The sequence below is a fragment of the Pithys albifrons genome, chromosome 17 (assembly GCF_047495875.1).
Source record: "Pithys albifrons albifrons isolate INPA30051 chromosome 17, PitAlb_v1, whole genome shotgun sequence".
NCBI classification, from domain to species: domain Eukaryota; kingdom Metazoa; phylum Chordata; class Aves; order Passeriformes; family Thamnophilidae; genus Pithys; species Pithys albifrons.
The window spans coordinates 12746436-12769154 of NC_092474.1; the positions used below are offsets into that span (position 1 = coordinate 12746436).

Consider the following 22719-nt stretch of genomic DNA (forward strand, 5'->3'; position numbering starts at 1 on the left):
TAAATATACTACAGATTTTGGCCCAGTAGCACTGAGATGATCCTTTTACCCAGAGTGTCAACGTGCTGCTTTTGGCAGAATGACACTGATCTCGTTCCTTTGCAGTGCCAGCTGAGTGTTTATAAATGTGTCTGACTCTCTCTGACCTCCTGGTTGGTGTGTGTGTGTAACCAACCACACCTTTGTCTTGCTGAATGTATGTTGACATTCCCAGTGTACTTTTCATTATAATCTGCTTTAATCTATTTATTTGCTTTAATACACTACCAACAGACTATGTAAAAATTCACTCCACTGGCTGTTATAGGGACCTTTAGACAAAGGAACAGTAAATTCACATCAAAGTCAGCTTAGCTGGAATTTCAGTGAAGGAGCCCCTGCAAAGTGTAAGGACAGGTGAAATTAGTGCAACATTCCCAGTTTGATTTTAGTTGGGATTCTCATTGTTTATTAACACTGATAGAAAATATCATTATTTTGAAAAGACTTTAGTTCAGATTATTTCCTCAAATTATAAGTTTCTTCATTTAAAGAATATTATTTAACCCTCTGGAAAGGGCTTTGAAATTTTTAAGCCTCTTGTAACACAGCACAGGGAGGACAGGACACCCCCCTGGCTCCAAAGGGGTGGAAGCCAAGTATTCCCTGTTTAATTCCTTGAGTTTCACACCAAGGAAATTGTAAGCTCAGCTTTATTAGAGCAGCTGACAACAAAACAGGGAGCAGAGAAAAAGATACACCTCCAGGATCAGGTCACACGAGCACAGTGACATCAACAGAGGCACCAGGACAGACTAAAATAGAGCCCTGCTATTTTTAATTCTTTGTTGCTGTCGATTGCACTGCACCAGAAATAGGTTCTAAAATAAGTGTGGAGGTTTGGTGCAGAGTTTATTGGCCCATCTGTTCTCCAGGAGAGCTGGATTGCTCTGCAATACCACACAGATGACAAGCACACAGTCCACGAAGCTCTCCTTAAATATCAGTGTATAATCAATAGAATTTTCCTGAAAAATGTGCCATAAACCCAAGTCAGAACAGACTCAAAACAGTGGTGTAAAGTTTGCAACTTGACCAAAACAAACCCCCCAAACTGACACTCTTGAGCAAAACAAACCCCCCAAACTCTCTTGAGCAAAACAAACCCCCCAAACTGACAGTCTTGAGCAAAACAAACCCCCCAAACTGACACTCTTGAGTAAAACAAACCCCCCAAACTGACAGTCTTGAGGAAAACCCCCCAAACTGACACTCTTGAGCAAAACAAACCCCCCCAAACTGACACTCTTGAGCAAAACAAACCCCCCAAACTGACACTCTTGAGTAAAACAAACCCCCCAAACTGATGCTCTTGAGCAAAACAAACCCCCCAAACTGACACTCTTGAGCAAAACCCCCCAAACTGACAGTCTTGAGCAAAACCCCCCAAACTCTCTTGAGCAAAACAAACCCCCCAAACTGACACTCTTGAGTAAAACAAACCCCCCAAACTGACACTCTTGAGCAAAACAAACCCCCCCAAACTCTCTTGAGCAAAACAAACCCCCCAAACTGACGCTCTTGAGCAAAACAAACCCCCCAAACAGACACTCTTGAGTAAAACAAACCCCCCCAAACTGACAGTCTTGAGCAAAACCCCCCAAACTGACACTCTTGAGCAAAACAAACCCCCCAAACTGACACTTTTGAGTAAAACAAAACCCCCCAAACTGACACTTGAGAAAAACAAAACCCCCCAAACTGACAGTCTTGAGCAAAACAAACCCCCCCAAACTGACACTCTTGAGTAAAACAAACCCCCCAAACTGACAGTCTTGAGTAAAACAAACCCCCCAAACTGACACTTTTGAGCAAAACAAACCCCCCAAACTGACACTCTTGAGCAAAACAAACCCCCCAAACTGACACTTGAGAAAAACAAAACCCCCCAAACTGACAGTCTTGAGCAAAACAAAACCCCCCAAACTCTCTTGAGCAAAACAACCCCCCCCAAACTGACACTCTTGAGCAAAACAAAACCCCCCAAACTGACGCTCTTGAGCAAAACAAACCCCCCAAACCGACACTCTTGTTCCCAGATCTCTACTGTGACAGGCAATGCAAAAGGATGGAGTAGTTTATTTTTCAACTCAAAGTAAATCATCTCCACTCACGCAAAACCATCATTCAAAATTGGGACATTAAATAGAGTTCTCTTTTTATACTCTTGAACTGGTAATTTACATCCAAAATGAATCCTCCAAGATCACAAATGCTACACGAAGGGAACATGGGAATGCAGCTGAAATCACCAGTGTGTGTGTGACAGGACTGTGAACGTTCAGGGCCTGGAGAAAAAAGAACAACAGCAACTCCTGGCACACTGCACAGCTTATTACAGAAAACAGGCACTATAACAGAGGGGAGATTTGGTCTCATTACCAGTATTAGTGTTATCTCCTGTAAATAACAGCACCACGTGATGCTCAGGGTGGGGAATGGATAATTAAACTCATTGGCTAAAAGAATTTCTTAATCAAGCATTCTACAAGATTTAATTCCTTCACTCAGAATAGCTTTTCCTATGGTAACTTCCATTAGTGAAATATTTATTTCTCTGTTCATTTTTGCCATTAATACAAGTGCTATAGGTTTGGACTGAGCTGTGTTAACCAGCTCCGTGTGGGTAGTTCATTCAGGGCTCCAGCTTACTTTAATTAGTTTTTTTAATTCTCTCATTTATCCAAACACTGCAGCTACTTAAGTGCCTCTCCCGAGATCCCTCGGCCTGCTTTGATTCCTTCCCAGCTCTCAGACAGTCCTTGACTTAACTTTGCATTTAAAAGAAACCTCACAATTGTTAAGCCTAAATAATGGGAATTAGAAAGAGGCAGGAAACGGCACAATAACAAACTCTGCTACTGCCATGATACTGGAGAAATATCACAGTTAGAATCCAAGGCAAAGAACTGTAGTACAACTTCAGATGAATCAGTGGCTGGATGAGGGGGAATAAAAATAAGTGGGGAAAAAAGTACCAAAAAAGTCCCACAAATGGAATTCAATATAAATAGAAATAAAGGAGCAGAAGGAAAAAAATAGTAATTCCATAAAAAGAACATAAAGAGTCTTCATTGTGAAGGAGATGAACTGACCAGGGACAGAGCAGACATACTGAAATCCAAAGGACTGAGATCCAAAAGGACAGAGACAGTCACATTCTCCCCATCACACAGGAATAGGAGCCCTCACAGTACAATAATGAATGAAAAAATTAACCCCAAAACCCCAGCCTTTGTCCACCCAGGGCATAGATGAGCTATGGTATTAATTACCAACAAGTATTTTTGCAGGCTGAAATACTGTGTGTGTTCAAACTCAATTAAACACACAAAAGGGAAATCCATCAACAGTTGTTAAACACAAAAATATGTCGAGTTCTTTGTCAAACCCAGCAGGAAGCTGCCCGAGTGTACAGAAAAATAACTGTATTCCTGGCACGAGCTGAGAGCCCTCCCCGAGCTGTGGCACTGCTGGAGACATTTGTCATGTGAGGGATTATTCAGGGAGACTCTCTGGGTCTGATTCTTTTGAAGCAGTAGAAGCACATCATGGCCCAGCTCCTGCAAGGTCCCAGGACCTGTCCCTCTGCTCTGTCTGCAGGGCTGAACGCTGCATCTGAACCTCAGACTCTGCAGGCAACATTTCCTCTCCTTCCTAAATGAAATCTGTTTCTAGGAATTGGGAGGGGCACTAAGTCATTTCACTGTGTCCCTGTCCTAGGGAGCTGTTCTTCAAAACATCAGATATAAATGTGATCTCAGTGACACTGTGTGTGCACAGACTTGTTCCCACATGAGCTGAAAACCAGGGAAAAAATAATCTGTACGTCAGACATCCAGTCCCGTAGTTTAGACTGTTGGATCCTTCAACAAGAAGGAAAAAAAAAAAAGGAAGATATTTTAATGTTCTTCCATCAGCTCTTCTCCATCAGCTTTCCAGTCAGCAGATGGAAATTATATAATTAGATGTACTGACATCATCATCATCCAAAAAACACTTGCAGTTCCCCGTGTCTTTAACAGCTGGGAACACGGAGGGATTAAAAAGAGATGAGATCCCTCAAAGTCATTTTTGCAGCTTGCTCTGCTCAGGAGACAGAAAATCCCCTTGGTTGGTGGGGAATTCAATCTGCCCCTGAATCCCCACCTTGCCCCCCATCAAGGTTCTGCTCCTCATGCCCTGCTGTGCCCACAGGCACCCTGGGCAGCAGGGCCAGCCTCCCACCCTGCCAGGGCACCTCAGGGATCAGGAGACCATGTTTGGGAAGTCTGGGAATCCTCCACACAGGCACCCACAGCTCCCACATCTTAAGGAATGCCTTCCCCCTTCCCCTCTCCCAGAAGGAAACTCCAAAGGAAAAGTTGTCACCATGACATTCAAACTGACTGAGAAAACAAACCAGGGAGGGCAAAGGCTCTGGGCCCTCAGTTGAGGAAAGAGATTGAGGGGCTGGAGCGGGGCCAGAGAAGAGCAATGAGGCTGGAGAAGGGACTGGATGTGGCACCGAGTGTCCTCTTAAACACCTCCAGGGACAGAGAATCCACCATGTCTTGATCCAACCCTACTGTGATCACCAGCCCAGGGCAATCAGTGCCCTGGGCTGGTGATCACAGTGGGGTTGGATCAAGGGTTGGACTTGATGATCTCTGAGGTCTCTTCCAACCTCAGCAACGAGGCTGGAGAAGGGACTGGAGCACAAGTGCTGTGGGGAGAGGCTGAGGGAGCTGGGGGTGTTCAGCCTGGAGAAGAGGAGGCTCAGAGGTGACCTCAGCACTGTCTGGAACTGCCTGAAGGGAAGTTGTGGCCAGGTGGGGGTTGGTCTCTTCTCCCAGGCACTCAGCAATAGGACAAGGGGGCACGATGGGCTCAAGCTCTGCCAGGGGAAATTTAAGTTGGAGAGCAGAAAATATTCTTTGCAGAGAGAGTGCTCAGGGATTGGAATGGGCTGCCCAGAGAGGGGGTGGATTCCCCATCCCTGGAGGTTTTTCAGCTGAGCTTGGCCGTGGCACTGAGTGCCATGATCTGGTAAAGGGACTGGAGTTGGACCAAGGGTTGGACTTGATGATCTTGGAGGTCTTTTCCAACCCAATCCATTCTATGATTCTATGATGTGCAGTCTGATTTATTTCAGGTATTTTATGTTCACCAATTTTCCAGAAACAAAACTTGACATAAATATACTGTTTGCCAAGCCAGTGTGAACCAGAGGACTTGACTCCATACAAGTGGGTCTATCCCACCCCCAAGGGAATTTAGTCAGCTCAGACACAAACACTGGAAGAGAATCCAGCTTTTGTTTTCAAAATGTTATCCAGTGTTTGCTCACTTGTCCATGATTTCTCAACTTCCCAAGTGCACACACTCAGAACACACAAAGTCACTTCTCTGCCAAACTGAGAGCACTTCAAAGTTGCCCAGGGGTTGGGACTGGGGAAGGATCAGCTCCACGTGTGCTGCTCACGCTGCCTCGGGCTCAGACCACACCTGGCCTGACAGGCTGAAGGAACAAGTTGTGCTCTGCAACTCCAAACAAGAGAGAGGCTTTTTCCTGAGGCACTCAGCAATAGGACAAGGGGGCACGATGGGCTCAAGCTCTGCCAGGGGAAATTGAAGTTGGAGAGCAGAAAACAATTCTTTGCAGAGAGAGTGCTCAGGGATTGGAATGGGCTGCCCAGAGAGGGGGTGGATTCCCCATCCCTGGAGGTTTTTCAGCTGAGCTTGGCCGTGGCACTGAGTGCCATGATCTGGTAAAGGGACTGGAGTTGGACCAAGGGTTGGACTTGATGATCTCGGAGGGCTTTTCCAACCCAAACCATTCTGTGATTCTGTGATTCTATGAGAGTTTGCCCTGAAAGGGCAAAATTCTGCAACAGTTCACCCTGAAATCTCAGTTTGAGGGAGGTGTGCAGGCAACTGATCACACATCTGCTGCCAGAACCTCTCCCTCCCCATCCTGCCCCACTCTGCAATGAAAAGGTTCATTTTAACTATGTGAGACTTTGCAAAGAGGAAAATTAAAAGCCCAGTCACCAGTCAGGACTTCGTGCTACACACTCAGAGAGAGCAGCCAAGAATAACCAGTGGCCTCTCACTGCACTTCAGTAACACAACTCTACCCAGTTTGTACCACCAAATGAGACTGCTCTGACTGCAGCTCCTCCTGCTCCAGACTGGCTTAAAAATAACTATTGCTGAGCTCAGAACAGAGTTTGGTACAGTGACTATGTAGGAGGAAAGAAGGAGCCCTCAGAGGCAAAGAGGAGGGAGAAAGGTGGGCAGAAGTAGCTCAAAGTCCTGGGTGAGCACCACCCCTGTCCCTTCCCTGACAGCCTGGAGCCAACACCTCACAATTTTGGTGCTTTCCACAGCTGCCAAATAAACTGAAGCCAGCAGAGTTCACTAATGATCATAGAATCATAGAATCATAGAATCATAGAATGGATTGGGTTGGAAAAGACCTCCGAGATCATCAAGTCCAACCCTTGGTCCAGCTCCAGTCCACGTCCAATCTGTGTTTAAAAACCTCCAGGGATGGGGAATCCACCCCCTCTCTGGGCAGCCCATTCCAATCCCTGAGCACTCTCTCTGCAAAGAACTTTTTTCTTATCTCCAACCTCAATTTCCCCTGGCAGAGCTTGAGCCCATCGTGCCCCCTTGTCCTATTGCTGAGTGCCTGGGAGAAGAGACCAACCCCCAGCTGGCCAGAACTTCCCTTCAGGCAGTTCCAGACAGTGCTGAGGTCACCTCTGAGCCTCCTCTTCTCCAGGCTGAACATCCCCAGCTCCCTCAGCCTCTCCCCACAGCACTTGTGCTCCAGTCCCTTCTCCAGCCTCGTTGCTCTTCTCTGGCCCCGCTCCAGCCCCTCAATCTCTTGCCTCAACTGAGGGGCCCAGAACTGAACACAACACTCAAGGTGTGGCCTCCCCAAGGCAGAGTCCAGGGGAAGGGTCACTGCCCTGGGCCTGCTGGCCACGCTACTTTGGATCCAGGCCAGGATCCCACTGGACTTCTTGGCCACCTGGGCACACTGGTGGCTCCTGTTGAGCTTCCTGTCCCTCAGTCCCCCCAGGTCCCTCTGCCTGGCTGCTCTCCAGCCACTCTGTGCCCAGCCTGGAGCGCTGATGATGTACTTTAGGGTGTACCTGCTCTGTGACTGCTGTGCATCAGCAGAGTGGTCCCTGCAATGTTCATTTTATCCCTGAAAAGGAAGGCCCACAGCTCACTGTTCATTGTGCAGATGGAGGTTTGTGTGCATTACTAGGCCCACCCAGAACTGGTTTATACAACCTTATTTAGATTATAAATGATATATTGAGTGTGCATTCAAGTCTGTTATCTTCTAAACCAGCAGCAAATTCATACCAAAGACAAGCTACTTTAAAACTGTCTTATTATCCTGACTCTGACAATTTAATAAGTTAAGACACTAAAAGCATTCACAAGACTAATTCAGCTTTCTCTTCAGCTTATAAATGGTTCCAGACAATTACCTTTTAAAAATAACATTTCCATAACATTTTGCTATACCAGTCACAAAACAGTCCATTAATATCCCAAAATCTGGTGATTTCTTAAACAAGTGACCTGGTTGCACAATTCCAATGGCTGGTGTGGCATTGCACAAAGATCACATCACTGGACAGTGTTTAAAGGATTTTCCCACCCCTGCCATGGACAGGGACACCTCCCACCAGCCCAGGTTGCTCCAAGCCCTGTCCAACCTGGCCTTGGACCCTCCCAGGGATGGGGCAGCCACAGCTTCTCTGCCCAACCTGTGCCAGGGCCTGCCCACCCTCAGAGCCAAAAATTCCTTCCCAGTATCTAATCTAACCCTACTCTCTTTCAGTTTAAAACCATTCCCCCTTGCCCTGTCACCATCTCAGTCTGAGCCTTCAGAAAATATCAGAAAATAAGAGTTAGCAAAAACTTTTAAGGTAACATAAGTCTCAGAAAACAGACCTTGAGAATAAATAACCAACACAACTCTTTTCTTTATTTCAAGATTAAGTTATTTTAAAGAGGTATAGAAGAGTCAACAAAAAAAAAGAGATATTATTGATGACAGAAATAATTCAATGGAATTGCTTTCAACTGAAGTTTTCTTTCTTATTTTTGGAGGGAGATTGAAGAATTTTTTTGCTTCAGGCACCAAGTTTATTTGTGGCTATGAGGAAGAGTATTTACTTTTGAACTGGGCTGAAAACAAATCCTGTAGTGCCACAGTTTTTGCAGAACTCAGAAGAGTCCCCACTGCCTAGGAGGATCCTGAATGAGTTTGAGGACCAAACCCAGGGTGATTCTCAGCACCCCCAGCAAGCTGCTCGTGGAGGTTCTGCAGCACCCCTACAATTAGAATTGCAACAGATCTCTGTGTTAAAACTCAGACCCTCTAAATATCTACAGAAGCCCTTCAGTCAATCCATGACTGATACAGTAAGTGACAACACTTGTGTTTGGCACACAGTGCAATGGGAGCCCTGACAAAGCTCATTAGCAGCACATCAGGGGCACTTCGTTTATCCTTCCCATGCAGTGCCAGCAGTGAGTGTATAATGAGAAAAGGAGCTTGAACATTAGTGGGACTGCACTAATTGGTCACCAAGTCCTGATTAAGCCAGGCTTCAAATATAATTACTGAAGTTCAAGTATCCGACACAAGTGTATCCAAAAGCATATAAAGAAGAGACTGAGTCACTTCTAAACTACACAAAGCATAAAATGAAGAGACAGAAATAGGCAACTCTGATTTTCTTGAACTACCTGCCTTTTGTACACTCCTAGTCCAAAATATTTCCATCATTTATCATAGAACCATAGAATCAATTGAGTTGGAAAAGACCTCCAAGATCATCGAGTCCAACCCTTGGTCCAGCTCCAGTCCATTTACTAGATAATTTTTTAAAAGTTACAGAGGTATGAAAAAAAATCTCTCAATTGCATTAAATAATGCAAATATTTGGAATACAGTTAGGCATTCCATCAACCTTATATTTATAAATATTTGTCTATAGAAATAATGTTGCCTGGAAATAATAACTGCAAGAGAAGCGTTTACAATATCGAGAAGTTAAATATTACAAGATCAGTTTATATAATTGTTCATTCACATTAATTAAACCAATAAAAAAGATCTTTAACTTCCAAATTCTAGAGATAACTCCTCTGCATTGTAGATGGGAATCCACAGAATTAAATGCCACCATATCCCCCCAATGATAAAAAGAGGAAACACACACACACACATATCCCAGCACACACATCCTGTATGTCCTGCCTTCCCCAGAATCCTACAAGGAGGTGGCAGTTATAAAAACACTCTGAAAACAGACGGATTCTGGGTATTCCAGAAGGAAAAAGGCAATCCAGAGTCTCACAGAAATCCACCTTGTGCAAGGTGTGTGACAGCAGGTGGATGTTGGGACTGGCTGAAGCACAGCCCAGGCACACGGGGTGGAGTTTTTCCCTCTCAGTTCAGGAAGGGCTCAGAACTCTGCTAACAACTCCCTGCACACTGTGGATGTTGGTCAGCAGTGTCTGTGCCCCGTGCTGGGAGCTCAGGAGGAGCCAAACACCTGGAGATGACAAACACCCTTCAAAGCTCTGCCACAGCAGATCACCCTGTGAGTACCAGCCCTGCTGCACACCCTGCTGGCTCCTTCCATCCTGCCCGCGCTGGGAATTCCTGCAGGGAATGAGGGTCCCACACTGTGTTCTGGCTGTCAGGGACACACAGACAGTGCCAATGCCACCCCCCTTGCACCAGCAGCACTGAGGTAATGCTGCACCCGCAGGAGGAGGTCACTGCAACAACGTGGCCTCTGTCACCAACACAAGGGAAGATGCAATTCCTAACCCCCTTGTACCACCAAACCATGAACCCTGACAGGGCTGAAGAACCCCCAGCACACCCTCAACACCCCCTGTGCTCTGTCCATGCCTTCAGCAAACAGCTGTATGGGACACGCACAGCCGAGTTAGCTGAGGTGGGGACAGCAAAGGAGGAGCACAGCAAAGGAGGAGCACAGCTCCAGTGACAGTCACCACCGACCCCATGCAGGGAGCCCTTCCATTGTTCCCAGGGCGTTATCCTGATTGGCAAGGGTCAGGGAATCTGAAGAATCCGTGCCTGGGGCTGCTTTGCCACTGCCTTTGTAAGGCTTTAACCCAGGAAAGCAGCCGAAAGGCCAGGCCAATGGGTGGGAGCTGTGAAGCTCAGGGGCACAACCCACAGTGTGCTGGCACTGCCAACTGGGCATGTGTGACACACCCAACAGGGCATGTGTGACACACCCAGCATGGGCAGTGTGTGACACACCCAACAGGGGCAGTGACACACCCAACAGGGCATGTGTGACACACCCAACATGGGCAGTGACACACCCAACATGGGCAGGGTGTGACACACCCAACAGGGCATGTGTGACACACCCAACAGGGCAGGGTGTGACACACCCAGCCTGGGCAGTGACACACCCAACAGGGGCAGTGACACACCCAACAGGGCAGTGTGTGACACACCCAACATGGGCAGTGACACACCCAACATGGGCAGGGTGTGACACACCCAACATGGGCAGTGACACACCCAAGGTGTGCAGGGTGCTCCTGACAGGGCTCCCCAGCTCCCATCCAACACTGCCTTACTATTTTCATTACTAAATAAAAAAAAAAAAAACATAAAAAGACAATTGAATACAGAAAACCTCATAATTTAGAGCTCATCCTGAAGGCTATTTTGGTGATAAAGCACATGAAGATTGAGGCTTTCAGTCCAAAATGCTTTTACCTGCACAGTGTGCTAACATTTCCAGTCAAGGTTTTTACACACAGGATTCTTGGAATATGACACAGACAAAGAACATAATCCAAGACTACCAGCAGCATATATAAGAATAGATAAAAGGAATTAATATGGTAGTGCTGAATAGCACTTTGCCAAGCCATCCTAGTAGTATCCTTAAGCAACACTAAGTTGTTAATAATGTTTTACTTACATTTTGTCTATAAAATATAAAAATAAATTCTATTTATTCATTATACTAGACTAGTATACTGGAATAAAATATTAAATTACTTTAAAAATACCTACAAACATAAACATGTTGTTATCAAGGACACCTTGATATCACCTTGATACATTTTCAGCTTTTGCTGAAAAATGCATGTGAAAACTCTCATTTTATAATCTGTATTTTATAACTATTCCCTCTGTTAAAATATGAACACAGCCCATATTGCACTGGGTTCACTACCCAGGATTTGAGAGAAGGTAAGAGTTAATTCAGCTTTAGCACACACAGGATTACCAATTAAATAACACCAAGCCCAGATAGAACACACCAGTTTGGTGTATGGTTTTACTGAAACCATAAGTAATCCTCAGAAGAAACTCAGCAAAGATGAACATTTCAGAACTTAAACCTCAAAAACGGGAAAATATTTCTCTGGCAACTAAGCCTCTTAAACTGAAATAGAAAAGCTTCTTTTTACAGGGCTAGGAGGAACTATTGGAAAACACAGTATTGCTTATTACTCAGTATTTCAATCATTAACTTTGACAAGTCAAGAATACGAACACATCACTTAAGTCAGAGTGATTTTTCTTATTTTCCTTCCCAGTCTTCCCTCATTTATAATTCTGTCCTCAAGACTGTGCAAATATATTACTATAGCAGCGCTATACACCACCTTAAAGAAACATATATGTTTATATGGCCTGGACAAGTGTCCCCTCTCCTGGATTAAGAGCTGGCTGGAGGGTCGGGCCCAGAGAGTGCTGGTGAACGGAGCTGCATCCAGCTGGTCACCAGTGGTGTTCCCCAGGGGTCAGTGCTGGGTCCAGTCCTGTTTAACATCTTTATTGATGATTTAGATGAGGGGATTGAGTCCATCAGCAGCAAATTTGCTGATGACACCAAGCTGGGAGGGAGTGTCGACCTGCTGGAAGGCAGGAGGGCTCTGCAGAGGGATCTGGAGAGACTGGAGAGATGGGCTGATTGCAATGGGATGGAGTTCAACAAGGCCAAGTGCAGGTCCTGCTCTTTGGCCACCCCAACCCCTGCAGCGCTCCAGGTTGGGCACAGAGTGGCTGGAGAGCAGCCAGGCAGAGGGACCTGGGGGGACTGAGGGACAGGAAGCTCAACAGGAGCCACCAGTGTGCCCAGGTGGCCAAGAAGGCCAATGGGATCCTGTCCTGTATCAAAACTAGCGTGGCCAGCAGGCCCAGGGCAGTGACCCTTCCCCTGGACTCTGCCTTGGGGAGGCCACACCTTGAGTGTTGTGTTCAGTTCTGGGCCCCTCAGTTGAGGCAAGAGATTGAGGGGCTGGAGCGGGGCCAGAGAAGAGCAACGAGGCTGGAGAAGGGAGTGGAGCACAAGTGCTGTGGGGAGAGGCTGAGGGAGCTGGGGGTGTTCAGCCTGGAGAAGAGGAGGCTCAGAGGTGACCTCAGCACTGTCTGGAAGTGCCTGAAGGGAAGTTCTGGCCAGGTGGGGGTTGGTCTCTTCTCCCAGGCACTCAGCAATAGGACAAGGGGGCACGATGGGCTCAAGCTCTGCCAGGGGAAATTGAAGTTGGAGAGCAGAAAGAAATTCTTTGCAGAGAGAGTGCTCAGGCATTGGAATGGGCTGCCCAGAGAGGGGGTGGATTCCCCATCCCTGGAGGTTTTTCAGCTGAGCTTGGCCGTGGCACTGAGTGCCATGATCTGGTAAAGGGACTGGAGTTGGACCAAGGGTTGGACTTGATGATCTCGGAGGGCTTTTCCAACCCAATCCATTCTGTGATTATGGACTTTTTAAAAACATGGTAAAATACAAGTACACAAACAGAATTAAAATAATTTATATGACTTCTTTTTCTCAAAGTCAAGGCAATCAAACCCTCCTTGTTGCATCACAGCAAATGCACGTGCACAATCAGTTACCATTTCTCAGCTGAGGAATTAAAATCTTAATAAAAAATTAAACATACACCAGGGTGTCACAATCAGCTGTCTGATGGGGCAGTGAGCACCAGAAATCTGTTTGGAGACTGAAATAAACACCTGTATTTGACTCACCCCACTGTTCCACACACAGAGGGCAGCCTGGCCAGCCAAACACTGTCCTCTCAGTCTTCTCACCCAGAAACAAGTTCAAAAACAAGCTCCAATTCAAAATATTCCACTGACAGAACTCCTTTTTTTTTTCCCAGTCTAATAAAACCCAGCAGACTTTTGGAAGAAGGGGGACCTACAAATTATTTAAGCTACAAAAAGCAACAATCATTTTTTCAAGTGCTCTTTGCATTTAAGTAAATTAAAAACAGCTTAAGAGACTATTTTAAGTTGCCCAAACAGTTCAAAACAAACTGATTTTCTCCACAGTTTCCTACACACCAAGAAAACAATCACTGAAGTCATTAGCAAATATTCTCACATAAGATGATCATACTTTGTTTTCAATAAGATGTTTAACATTTTATTGTGGTGCTTTCCAAACCCCACCCCTGCAAAAACAAAAACAACTCTGTACAAATCTTGGAAAGGGATTCTGAATAGACTGTGAGGGAGGATTGTCACCACACAGTGAAAGGAACTATCAATGCCTTGGATCAGACAACTCCAAACATAGAGATTTCCTTTGGGAAGTTGTGTAGAAAAATAAGCAAGTTTGCCATTTGCCATCAGCAGCCTGAAACCTATTTTGGACACACATTGCTGTAGTACAGACAATAAAACACACAGAGCTGTTCAGGAATTGACACAGAATATTAAAGATACTTGGGAAAGCAAACCCACAATTCTGCTCTAAATTTCCTGTCAAAAGCATCTGGTGGGCACTGCAAGGAAAACAAAACACGAGGGTGTGGGGGTCTGTCTGAAGTTCCTCTGCTGTCCCTCCCTGCCCCTGGAAGGGCCGGGAAGCTCCTCCTGCAGAGGGTTCCCAGCCCTGCCTGGGAAGGCAGGCCAGTCCCTCTGCTGTTCTCAGCTCCCCTCCCATCTCAGCATAAGTAGGTCACGGCCACTGCCATGCTCCACTTCATCCCTGACTTCATTCTGAAATCACAGACCTCCTGCCCTTCTCCCTTAATGCCATTCACAAAAGCCACAGGCCCTGAAGGAATTTACTCCTTGAAAGCCAGTCCCCTGAGCTTTAACTCCTTCCCTGTTCATTTACACCCTGAAATGAAGTCAGTGCCTCTGGATGCTGGAGATTGGAGAGGACCAACTCTGCCCCAAGCACAAAGGCAGCCTTTGGAAGTGTTTCTGTTTCTTTGCCACAATGACACGTGCTGGTTTTCACCTTTCAGAGGGGGGTACGTCTCCACATGGATCCATTTCTTTGCCCACTGAAGGCACTTTCAGTAGGGATTACCTGTCCCCAGCCTTCAATCTGGCCACCATAAACACAAGCAACTGATTTCTAGTATTCTATTCATTAGCATGACCTTAAATATTATTTTTTTTAAAACACCACTGTTTTGGTTAAGAAGGCAACCCCACAGTGCTAAAGCACCTCCACACCCTCAGCTGGCCCCTTCTCCCTGCCACTGCTCCTTATTGCTTGGTCCAGAACAAGTGGCTGCTCAGAGCAGGAGCCCCACAAAGAATTGATCTGGAATTAACAGGAATCAATTTGTGTGGAGACAGCTGTTTGTGCTACACTGAGAAAGAAAGCTTAAAAGATTAAATAAAAGGTGTCTGGGCAGATTAGTCCCCAAAGCTTCCCAGTGCTGCCTGCAGGTGACTCTGCTGTCCACTTTGCAGTCTGGACTACCACATTTCAGCAACATTAGTTAATTCCAACGATATATTTATAGCAGAAAAATTAAGAACCTGAAACAACACAAAGCCTATTTTTAAAATTAGGCCATTATTATTATTGCTAAATAAATGCTTTGGAAATGGCATCTATAGTGACAAGTACTTTTTGAAAATAAACAGAGAAACCAACACCTCGCCCAAACCAACAACAAACATTATTTTCTTCAAATCAGGAGTCTGCCTTTCAATGCTAAACCCCTCAATGCCAGTTTTATATATGGAACACTTCAAACACAACATGAACTCAGGTTTTGTAACAGTTTCCAGACCAGACACATTGATGTGCACACTGAACATTTATTTACACGTGCAATTATGCCCTGCAGAGCATCACATTGTACAGGTGATGTGGTCCCACACACGTGTAAATCACACACAGGCCCCACCAACCTGTCAGAGCTCTGAGGACACAAAGCCTTCCACGCCAGCACTGCTGTTTGTGACACACCAGCTCCTGTATCCCAGGGCTCAGTTCTTACACTGATACCCACAGGAACAGACAGGAGGCTCATGAGTGCATCTAATCTGAGTGCTCAGGCTGCTCTGACGTGGGTAAAACAAACAGCTTGAGCTGAAAGGAACGGCCTCCCTTTTCCAGAAGCTGGAAGTGACCAGTTCTGACGTCACTGAAGGGAATTAATGTTCCAGAAAATTAAGCTGATGTTGGTGCGATCAGAAAAGCAGCAGAGAACACGGGAGGGAGGAAGGTGGTTACGCACAGCCAGGACACAGAAGGTACAGGAAAACCTGGACCTTTCCATGGCTCCTTGACATCAGATCGATGTGAAATCAAAGGTTACACACACACAGTCAGCCACAAAGCAAACAGCAAAAAAAGGTAAAACCCCGAGCTAAGTTAACACTTTCTGTTTGAGAAAGGACACAGATCCATGTTTAATCACTGCAATCTCTCAAAAACAACTGCTGCTTGTAAGCACCTGCTTAACACAAAACCTGTTACAGAATGAAGCCAGTGGTTTGTAGCATTGCACTGTGACATGTGTGCAGTTAAATAAACAATGCAGTGAGACGGAGAGACGAGAGGGAACGGGCACGTGTGGTGTGCAGAATGATTCCCACCTGCACCTCCACTGCCAGCACACACAGCCGAGTTGCCACCCCACTTCATCTCCACTGCTCATTACCTTCAACCCTTCCAGCATAACTGCGTGTTTAGTCACTTCCTAACCCAGTTCTGTCAAAATGATTCCCGTTAGAAAATCTGTGTTTCAGCTTAACTCAGATTATTTCTGACAGAACTTGTTTAGCGGATGACTCTAAATGCGAGCACCAGAAGATGTGAGAACATTGTAACCTTTAGAGCTGGGAGAGGAAACAGCAGCGAGCTGGGAGCCAGAGATCCTGTTCCCTGTTGCTGTGGGAGCAGGGCAGTAATCGCTCCTACAGGGCTGATTTGGCAGCTGCCTGAGCACTGAAAGCTCTGTATCAAGGCTGGCATCCTCAAAGAAAAGAAATCACTAAATCTATAGACATTTTACAGCTTAAAATGTCAGGTTGGGGTTTAGTGTCCAGAAATTCAAATAATTCCTTACAACTACCTGCAATTCTGTGGTATAATGAGAGAAACAGGCAGATGCTGTTTGGAAGTTGTTAATAAATGTGACATTTCTGTGGAGTTAATGATGAATACCAAGCTCACCTCACCTTATATCATCATAACAAGACTCGAGAGCTTCCTTAATTTCTTTCTGTGTGTTACTGATATGAAGACATAGTCTCTGTGTCTTTATTTGTTCCAAGGTAAAAGAAGTGGAAAAACTATGACCAAAATGCTGCACCAAATTACCATCATGCATATAAAACCCTGACAGGAGCAGGACTAGATAGAGAGATCTCCTTACCTTTTATTAACAGGCTTCTCATCCTTGTCATAGGGCCTTATGAACCATTTTCCAATTCTTACGAAGTTTTTATCCATCAGGCATCTAGAAAACAATTAGAGCAACAATTACCACTTACATCCTGAGGTGTAATTAAAAGCAGTCTCTGAAGACAGTGGATCTAAGGGATTAGGCAGCTGAATTTCCATCATATCAAAATCAATTTTGTGGGTTTTGGGTCCCACATAACTTTGCCACTTTCTGTCTTCCCACACCAGTCACAGAATCCCCGTCCCAGCTCAGGATGTCAAACTTCACACAGCATTTTCCCCTCATCATCAGCCTTTTCTGCTCACTGTTGCTCTTCTCCTCAATGATCCATCATCCTATTTCTCACACTCTTCCTGAACAAAAGCCCTTCTTTAGCACTGGTTGTTTTCTATTCAGTCTTTCTCTCAGACTTCACAATAAAGAATATGCATTCCTGTATTTCTGGCATAGTTTAGTATAGGAATGACAGGAAACTGTATTAAGCAAATATTAACAATGAACCATTTTTCCTTCACATGATTTCAGGTCCTGAAATTTCCATAATTACTGTTTCTTCTGTCAGAAAACCTCACTGCAACACACACACTCCCATATCACCAAAATCAGAGAAATAAGTTACCATTCTCTGTGGTCCCTTTAAAAGTCCACCCTTTCTTTACAGAAACTGCATATCCTGTGGCTCAAAAAAGGATGTAAAGTGATCAATAACCAATTTAAACTGACAAGTTGGGGAGTGTCTGATGCCTTTGCTAAGCCCTCCTGTGCAGATGAACCACACCAGCAATTTGCCAGCACTAGGAAAGCTCCATGCATTAAACATTTTGCCCAAGGGATCACATCCAGAAATTCATTACCAAGGAATATATTTCAGTAAGGTAAATAATATGCTTCAAATACTCTGAAAAAAACGGCCATTTGTTGCCAGTGGTTTATAGACTATTACAAGCAATGTACAAACTTTACCCATATGTTTCACATCTACTCAGTATTTTTTTTATTTAGAAGAAAGAACTGTATTTTTCCACTCTTCAAAGTTTTCCAGTAGTTTGTTTCTATAGCAGTTGCTAGAGATTATCCAAAACAAAGGGGAAAAAAACCCCTAAAAATCACATGAAACATTCTGGGAAAGTAGTTTCTGCAAGGCTGAGAAAAAGTGTGTGTTATACACTTCAAAAGCATAGCCAGAAATCACAGATAGGAAATGGATGACTGACAACATAGATATTAATATGCTCCTAATTCTTCTGTATAAACTTGGCAGGGTTTTCCAAAGTTAAAACTGAAGAAAATTCTAACAGCACATTCACAATTAAAGCAAAAAGAATCCAGTACAGCTGAATATACCAATATCTTAAAGTGAATATGAAAGCCAAGCCAGAAAGACATTGGTAATGGGAGAAAAAAAGGAGCTTCAAGTAACTGTTTCCCTAGGAAATATTTGCTATCACAGTCTGTGCCAGTGTGTTTTACATGAACAAAAGGAAGCCTGTGAAGTTTATATCAGATCCCTAAAGAAAATAATCTGTAGCAGCAGAAAATGTAATAAACTGTGCCCCACCACACACCCTTCAGTGCCACACCACTGTGTCACCACAGCAGGTTCAGCTGCCTCAAACTAATGCTGCTTGCCCAGGAAAAAAGATTTCTGTGGGCAGATTTGGCCTTTAAAATCAGTCAGCCCTCCCTGCTACACTAAATCTTGGGTTACTCAAGGAATAATCAGATATAAAACAGGAGCCCTGCAGCAGTGCAGGCCTGGCAAAGGCAATGGCAGCGCCGTGTGGCTCGTGCTGTCTGAGCACGGAGGGTCACTGTCCTTTCACACTCAGCTCTAACAATGTGTAAAAAGAAATAAAAACCCCTAAAACCAGGAGATGGTGAGCAGTTATTTAACTACACGAAGCACTGCACTCCCTCAGCCCCTCAGAGCCGCTGCTGTCCCAGTGCTACACCCCATCTGTTTATGCTTCTTCCACCAAAAATCCCCAACCAGGGCGCACTAACCACAATATTTTGAGCATTTCAGCTCTTCTAACATTGTCTATATTGCCAATCAACACAAATGATCACTAATGTGGGTGCTGGGGTGGGGCAGTGACAGGAATAGCTGCGCACAGGCCCCTTTTTGTGGCCTTTCCCGGGGCTCAGTTACAGCAGGTGCTGCTCCTCCTGCCCAGCCCACAGTGCCCGCAGTGCCCACATGGCACCTCCATGGGGGCTGCACCTCTGGGAGGGGCTGTGCACCAACATGAACGGCGGCTCCTCCTCACAGCTCCTCCATGAGGGACTGCACTTCACAGAATCATAGAATGGATTGGGTTGGAAAAGACCTCCGAGTTCATCAAGTCCAACCCTTGGGCCAACTCCAGTCCCTTTACCAGATCATGGCACTCAGTGCCACGGCCAAGCTCATCCCTCCAGGGATGGGGAATCCACCCCCTCTCTGGGCAGCCCATTCCAATGCCTGAGCACTCTCTCTGCAAAGAATTTCTTTCTGCTCTCCAACTTCAATTTCCCCTGGCAGAGCTTGAGCCCATCGTGCCCCCTTGTCCTATTGCTGAGTGCCTGGGAGAAGAGACCAACCCCCACCTGGCCACAACTTCCCTTCAGGCACTTCCAGACAGTGCTGAGGTCACCTCTGAGCCTCCTCTTCTCCAGGCTGAACACCCCCAGCTCCCTCAGCCTCTCCCCACAGCACTTGTACTCCAGTCCCTTCTTCAGCCTCGTTGCTCTTCTCAGTTGGGTTGGAAGAGACCTCTGAGATCATCACGTCCAATCCTTGATCCAACCCCACTGTGACCACCAGCCCAGGGCACTTTGTGCCCTGGGCTGGTGGTCACAGTAGGGTTGGATCAAGACGTGGTGTATTCTCTGTCCCTGGAGGTGTTTCAGAGGACACTCAGTGCCACATCCAGTCCCTTCTTCAGCCTCGTTGCTCTTCTCTGGCCCCGCTCCAGCCCCTCAATCTCTTGCCTCAACTGAGGGGCCCAGAACTGAACACAACACTCAAGGTGTGGACTCCCCAAGGCAGAGTCCAGGGGAAGGGTCACTGCCCTGGGCCTGCTGGCCACGCTATTGTTGATACTTCCATGAGGGGAGACTTCTCCCTCACGGCTCCTCCATGAGGGACTGCACTTCCATGAAGGGCTGCACCTCCATGAACAGGGCTCCTCCCTCACAGCTCCTCCATATGGACTGTACTTCCATGAGGGGCAGCTCCCACATCACGGCTCCTCCATGAGGCACTGCACCTCCGTGAGGGGAGACTCCTCCCTCACAGCTCCTCCATGAGACACTGCACCTCCATGAGTGGAGGCACCTCCCTCACAGCTCCTCCATGAGGGGCAGCTCATCCCTCATGGCTCCTCCACAAGGGGCGACTCTTCCCTCAGGGCACCTCCATGAGGGACTGCACCTCCATGAACAGTGGCTCCTCCCTCGCAGCTCCTTCATACGGACTGTACTTCCATGAGCAGCACCTCCTCCCTCACGGTTCCTCTACAAGACGAGGTTCCTCCATGAGGGGCTTCTCCCTCTCCCCTCACGGCTTCTCCCTCACAGCTCCTCTATGAGACGAGGTTCCTCCATGAGGGGGAGGCACCTTCATAAGGGGAGAGTCCTCCCTCACAGCTCCTTCATGAGGGGTGGCTCCCCCTTCCTCACTGTTTCTCCCTCATGGTTCCTCTGTGAGGAACCGCACTTCCATGAGGGGCGGCTCTTGCCCACGGCTCCTCCCTCACAGCTCCTCTATGAGAGGAGATTCCTCCATGAGGGGAGGTACCTCCATGAGAAGCGGCTCTTCCCTCACAGCTCCTCCCTGAGGGGCAGCATCTCATCGCGGCCCCCTCTCCCACCATGTCCTTCCCTTCTCCCCCAGCCCCGCGGCCCCAGCGCTGCTGCCGCGGCACCAGGTAATTCCATCCCGCCTCCTGCCTGACTCACTGAGCTTTCCCTGAGCACGGGACACCACGGCCTTTGAAGTTTAACGTGTTGATTCGCTTTTTAATAAGGCCCACACACATGTGGCTGTTGCTTTTAAATTAAATAGTTAGGATGTTAACCTCAGATTCGCTATGGCAGACAACAAAAAAGAGCCAAAAAGCGGGTAACTTAAAGTGAACTCAGCTATAATAACGTAAAAAATACCATTGGGAGAGTGGTGGGATGGTCGTGTGTGAGGGGTTGGGGCTGTTTAATCAGGTTATCGTGGCAGAAATCGTATTATCGTGACATGAATCACATCAGGTTATTGTGACATGAATCGTGTCAGGTTACTGTGACATGAATCACATCAGGTTACTGTGATGTGAACCGTATCAGGTTATTGTGACATGAATCTTATCAGCTTATCATGACATGAATCATATCAGGTTATGGTGGCATGAATTATATCAGTTTATTGTGACATGAGTCTTATCAGCTTATCATGACATGAATCATATCAGGTTATGCTGGCATGAATTATATCAGTTTATTGTGACATGAGTCTTATCAGCTTATCATGACATGAATCATATCAGGTTATGGTGGCATGAATTATATCAGTTTATTGTGATATGAATCTTATCAGCTTATCATGACATGAATCGTATCCACTTATCATGACATGAATCATATCCACTTGTCATGGCATGAACTATATCAGATTATCATGACATGAACCATGTCAATTTATCATTACATGAATCTTACAATCTTATCATGACATGAATCTTATTTTCTTATCATGACATGAATAGTATGAGCTTTCATGATATGAACCACATCAGCTTATCATTACATGAATTGTATCAGGTTATTATGATATTAACCATATCAGTTTATCATGAGATGAATCATATCAGGTTAACATGATATAAACCATATCAGCTTATTGTGACATGAATCTTATCATCTTATCATGACATGAATCGTATCAGCTTATCATGATATGAACCATCTCAGCTTATAATTACATGAATCGTATCAGCTTATCATGATACGAACCATCTCAGCTTATAATTACATGAATCATATCAGCTTATCATGATACGAACCATCTCAGCTTATAATTACATGAATCACATCAGTTTATCATGATACAAACCATCTCAGCTTATCAAGACATGAACCATATCAGGTTATCAGGACATGAAGTGAGACTCTCAGTCTCCCAGGTGAGTTCCCCAAGCGCTGCTGACAGAAACACCCCAGGTGTGTTCCCAGACCCTCCTGCACTGAGCAGTTCTGCCTCTGCCCACCCATTGCAGTGAAGTTACTGAAAATAAAATAATCAAACATTTACTCCACAAGAGGCCCAAAGAATAAAAGCAGCCCCTGGGAGTGCAGGTAACTGGGTACTACAGATTAATAAACATATCAAATCAATGTTCCCTTTTATACTGCAGAGCTGTGAAAGAACTTGTGAGCATTCTAGACTTGGAATTTAATTTCTACAACTTTCATTCACTCTAAGTAGTCAGAACTCAGTTGGTTAAAACTTGGTTGTGATAACACCAAGGTCATGGGTTCAATCCCCTGTGTGGGCCACTGACTTGAGTTGGACTCGATGATCCTTGGGGGTCCTTCCAACTCAGAACAGTCTGGGATTCTGTGATTTAAACTTTTACAAAAATCCCCTAGAGAGGTTGGGGAGGTGGAAAGTAGGAAACCCAACACCCAACCCTTGTACCTGTGGACATGCAGCTCAGCCTTGCCCTGCTGGGCAGACACAGGTAACTCCTCCCCCTCCCTCATGGATACAGCCACGGGAACATCATGCAAACCTCATTACTAATAAATCTACAGCACTAAACGAGACCAGATCAAAGGATTTGCTTCTTTCCTGAAAGAAAAATGACCCACTGCTGCATTCTGCAAAATGGCATGTTATATTTTGTAATCCAGAGATGCAGTCTATTTTGGAATTGTTATTAGAAGTTCAGAAAAAGTGGGACTGGTCTGATGAATTTAATTCTGAGAAAACAGCCAAATTTGTAAGAGCTA

General features: G+C 45.7%; 1 protein-coding gene across 1 annotated transcript in view; it reads right to left on the bottom strand.

The window, feature by feature from the left end:
- The window catches only part of MED13L (mediator complex subunit 13L), a 205707-nt gene that overhangs the window by 83863 nt on the left and 99125 nt on the right, over positions 1-22719 (bottom strand). Inside the window, exon 4 of the mRNA XM_071571766.1 lies at positions 16705-16788. Within this exon, the coding sequence (XP_071427867.1) occupies positions 16705-16788 (84 nt within the window). The remainder of the gene's footprint in view (positions 1-16704; positions 16789-22719) is intronic.